This window comes from Cucurbita pepo, chromosome 9 (assembly GCF_057944985.1).
Source record: "Cucurbita pepo subsp. pepo isolate OVF chromosome 9, ASM5794498v1, whole genome shotgun sequence".
NCBI lineage: Eukaryota > Viridiplantae > Streptophyta > Magnoliopsida > Cucurbitales > Cucurbitaceae > Cucurbita > Cucurbita pepo.
In genome coordinates, this window is record NC_141806.1 from 5,016,695 (window position 1) to 5,020,766 (window position 4,072).

Consider the following 4,072-nt stretch of genomic DNA (forward strand, 5'->3'; position numbering starts at 1 on the left):
TTACAAGGGTGTAGAAACCTCTCTATCAGACGCGTTTTAAAACCGTGAGACTAACGACGATAGTAATGAATCAAAGCGGACGATATATGTTAACGGTGGGTGGGTTTGAGCTGTCACAAATGGTATTAGAGCCAGATATCGAGCAGTGTACGAATGAGGACGCTAGCTCCGAAGGGGGTGGATTGTGAGATCCCACATCAGTTGGAAATGAGAACAAAACATTCCTTACAAGAGTCTGAAAACCTTTCTTTACCAGCCGCATTTTAAAATCGTGAGGCTAACAACGATAACAATACATGCCGTTTACGAAATTGCATAAAAACTGCACTCTCTCAAATAAACCATAGCAATGCATTCCAAAACTTTATTAAAATAAGTGACAAATAATCTAAACAAATCAACAAATAAAAAATTCTAATCAGCAGAATCAAAACAGAAGAAACAAAAAAGACGAAAGGAATATAATATCTGTACATGGAAACTCTCTCATGCCAACATAAACAGCAGCTTCCCTGAATGTACAGCTTCTACCATTTCAAGTAAACAACAAATGAAGAGATGATACTACACAAAATCCAACCCATAAAGACATATATATTCATCACCTTTGAGGGCTTCAACTGTATGACACAAGAAATGGGAGGATAGTTGCCATGAAATCTTCGTATGTAAGCGTTGCCGAACCCGTGTAATGCCTATCCTTCTCCTTGAATTTCTCGGTCAACCCCTGAAATTTTCCAAGCATTGGGTTTAGAAATGATATTACATTTGAAAGCACGTGCTATCACGAACAATATGATACTAAAACTACTGGTAACCATGAACAAAACGCTTGTAGTTTTACTTAAAGAGCGGTACTCCGTAGCATTGGTTCACACGTACAAAGCGATATTTGATTACTTCGACAAGAACGATCTAGAGTATTATATAGTCGAGTAAACATGATGATATTAGGAATTAGGAAGTAATAAAAGGACTGAAATCTCACCTTTACTATCATGCCACACCTGCAATGAAAAAGAAAACAATACCAGAAATGTAAGCATCAAAGGGTTTTGGGCATATAAAAAGCAATACGTATTTAACAATTTGACACACTTACTCGACAAAACTGTCGAAATTATATTCAACTCGACGACCACTTCGATCATCGTATAGTGAAATTAGAAGTTGAAGGACTGAAGAAGGAACTGCATAGCCAAGACCATAGAGTGCATCCCTCATTTCCATTGCATCAATTCTCCCACTTCTATCTCTATCATACCTCTCAAAGGTGCCCTGCAAATTGCTTATTCATTCTCAGTCTTAGGGCACAATATTGATAATCATGAAGAAATAAATCACCAAAAAAGAAAGAAAGAAAAGTAACCTAAGTTTTGAACTAAGATATCATATAAGTTTCGAGAACTCTTTAGAGATAAACCACATACATGGGTGGTGCACCAAAAGAGGGCAAATTCGGAAGTAGATGGACCTACCTGAGCTGAGTGCATATTCTTATTTAGAGCGTTCCGAAATCTAAGAAAAAGAATTGAACTAATAGGTGCTAGGTGAGCTGGAGATTCTTATGAGTGTAAGATAGCTCTAGCCTCATTCTTTAGGGGAATGTATGAGTCAGTGAGGCGGGACACAACCGAAAGTAGTAAGCTATTCAAGGCATGGTAGATGTTCTTAAAAAAGAAAGCGGACTCGCGTCTGAGCCGACTACTACGACTACATGTGCATCTAGTGTAGTTTTAGCTTCAACATATTGAATCAGCATAAATGCTTCTCTGGTATCTAATCCTATCATGGTTTTAATTCAAAAACTCATCACAAGCTATTGATCAGTAATTCTATATCCACAAAACAGCTCACAATGAAACTTGAAACCAATCATTTACTTCAGGTCGAAGTTCTAATTTCATTACCACCATCTTTCTCTGAGCAAAAACAAATCCACATCAGCTAATTAAGGGGTTGATCATGAGTTTATAAGTAAGAAATACTATCTCCATTACTATGAGGCTTTTTGGAGAAACCAAAAATAAAGTCACGAGAGCTTATGCTCAAAGTGGACAATATCATATCATTATGGAGGTTCGTGATTCCTAACATGGTATCAGACTTAACCATGTCAATAGAATCCTCAAATAACGAACAAAAAAGTTTTGAACCTCAAAAGTGTAGTCAAAAGTGACTCAAGTGTCGAACAAATGGTGTACATTGTTCCATGAGCTCCAAAGAAGGAGTCGATTAAGGGGAGGCTGTTCGTGGGCTCCATAGACCTCAAGGGAGGCTCTATGGTGTATTTTGTTCGAGGGAAGGATTGTTGGAAGAGGAGTCCCACATCTGCTAACTAAGGGGTTGATCCTGAGTTTCTAAGTAAGGAATACTATCTCTATTGATATGAGACCTTTTCGAGAAACCAAAAGTAAAGCCATGAGAGCTTATGCTCAAAGTAAACAATATCATACGATTGTAGAAGTTCGTGATTCCTAACATGCACCATGAAGAAGATAGAGAGTAATCGCATTACTTACACGCCATTGGCCAAGACAGTTCCACAAAGCTGTAAACTCATTAGGCCCTGCAACAGCCAATTCAGACACACATTGTTAAATGAAAAGGCACCACCAAACTTAGTCGATGTTTGAATATTTTAAAAACAAGTTGAATATAATTGGCAAATACTTTATGTTCATGGTTGACATTCCTTTAAAGGAAAGAGGACAAGAACACAAAACAGAACATTTCACTTCCAAGAAAGGCAACCAAAAGGAGAAACATATACAAATTAATGCCTAAAGAACGATTATAACTAACTTATTATGATTGCAAAATTTAGAAACCCAATATTGCACCAATGATCCAAAATAAACCAAGAGGATTAAATTAGAGAAAAAACAAGAAGAAACTCACCCATTCTGGAGGAATCGATCGGATTTCGGAACAAGAAAATGAGCAAACGAACGGTTCTAAGACTAAACCTCTGGTAGCCAGAAGAAAGGGCTTCCTGCAATTCATTCTCATCGATGAATCCACTTCGATCCTTATCCACCATTTGAAAGCTCCTAATCACCTCAGGGCTTGTCCCTGGCGGAAAGCCATAAGACCCATATGAAGAAACCCCACCATAATTAGACCCATAAGGCTGCGGCTGGTGCTGTTGGGAGTAATACGGCGAAGCTGTCCCGTGAGAATTGCCATGGCCGTAGGTTTCCGGCTCGGACGGTGCTGATGGCGCCGATGGGGCATGGGAATGGGAATGGGAATTGGAATTGGAATGGGAAGTGAATCTACCAAAGAAAGACGCCATTGATGGCCAAAAAAGAGAGGAAATGGGTAATAAAATTGAATCAGGGAAGGATTCGAATCTGGGATCTCTCTTTCAAGGATGAAATCTGAAACGGTGGCAGGAAAAGCGAGTTCTGATGCTTATCCGATGAGAATCTGGGTGGGATTTAAAGTGAAAACAGGGGAAAAAATTGCAGAGGAATTATGGAATACGCGGTTGCTTAGGTTCTTGGATTGAAGATGATACCGCGGATTTTGGGTATTCGTTTTGCGATCATTTATTTCAAATGTTCGTCTTAGTAACCGACGGAAATAGAATTCTACGGATTCTATACGCAACGCTGATGGCTTCCGCGGATTTTGGACTATTCAATTTTAAATTCTTCATATTTTTTTTTTTTTTTTTTTTTTTTTTTTTTTTTTTTAATGTTATATTACCGTCTCCTTTCAAAAATAAAATTTTTAAATATTTTATTAATACTTTTATATTAAAAAAATACCCTTACAAATATCTTCAAAGATACTCTTATTTTCAAAAGTTTCATTAATACGCTTAAATAATAAAAAATACTCATAAACTTTCAAAAGTAACATTAAAAAGTCTGAAGATAATTTATAAGATGTCGCTTCGTCAACGTTTGTCTATGTATTGATCGAAATAATTGTTTCACTTTTTTTTATGCCTAAACATAGTGTTAATACTACTTTTAAAATTTTATGGGTATTTTTTAAACAAAATATTAATCACAAAAGTATTTTTTAACTTTTTAAAAAAGTTAAAAAAGGTATTAATAAA

At 36.7% G+C, this 4,072-nt stretch overlaps 1 protein-coding gene across 1 annotated transcript; it reads right to left on the reverse strand.

The window, feature by feature from the left end:
• Positions 1–337: 337 nt before the first annotated feature.
• LOC111801418 (Calcium-binding EF-hand family protein) lies at positions 338–3,540 on the reverse strand. The gene is made up of 5 exons (XM_023685413.2): positions 2,902–3,540; positions 2,523–2,569; positions 1,103–1,278; positions 989–1,007; positions 338–727 (listed from the first exon to the last, which is right to left on the reverse strand). The coding sequence occupies exons 1-5, from the start codon at positions 3,296–3,298 to the stop codon at positions 617–619; spliced, it is 750 nt and encodes a 249-aa protein (XP_023541181.2). The 5' UTR covers positions 3,299–3,540; the 3' UTR covers positions 338–616.
• Between the last annotated feature and the right edge of the window lie 532 nt (positions 3,541–4,072).

Coding starts and splice junctions, on each gene's coding strand:
- LOC111801418 (XM_023685413.2), bottom strand. CDS start 3,298: ATGGCGTCTTTCTTTGGTAGATTCACTTCCCATTCCAATTCCAATTCC. Junction 2,570..2,901: donor GATCGATTCCTCCAGAATGG/GTGAGTTTCTTC, acceptor TGGCTGTTGCAG/GGCCTAATGAGTTTACAGCT. Junction 1,279..2,522: donor ACTGTCTTGGCCAATGGCGT/GTAAGTAATGCG, acceptor AGCAATTTGCAG/GGCACCTTTGAGAGGTATGA.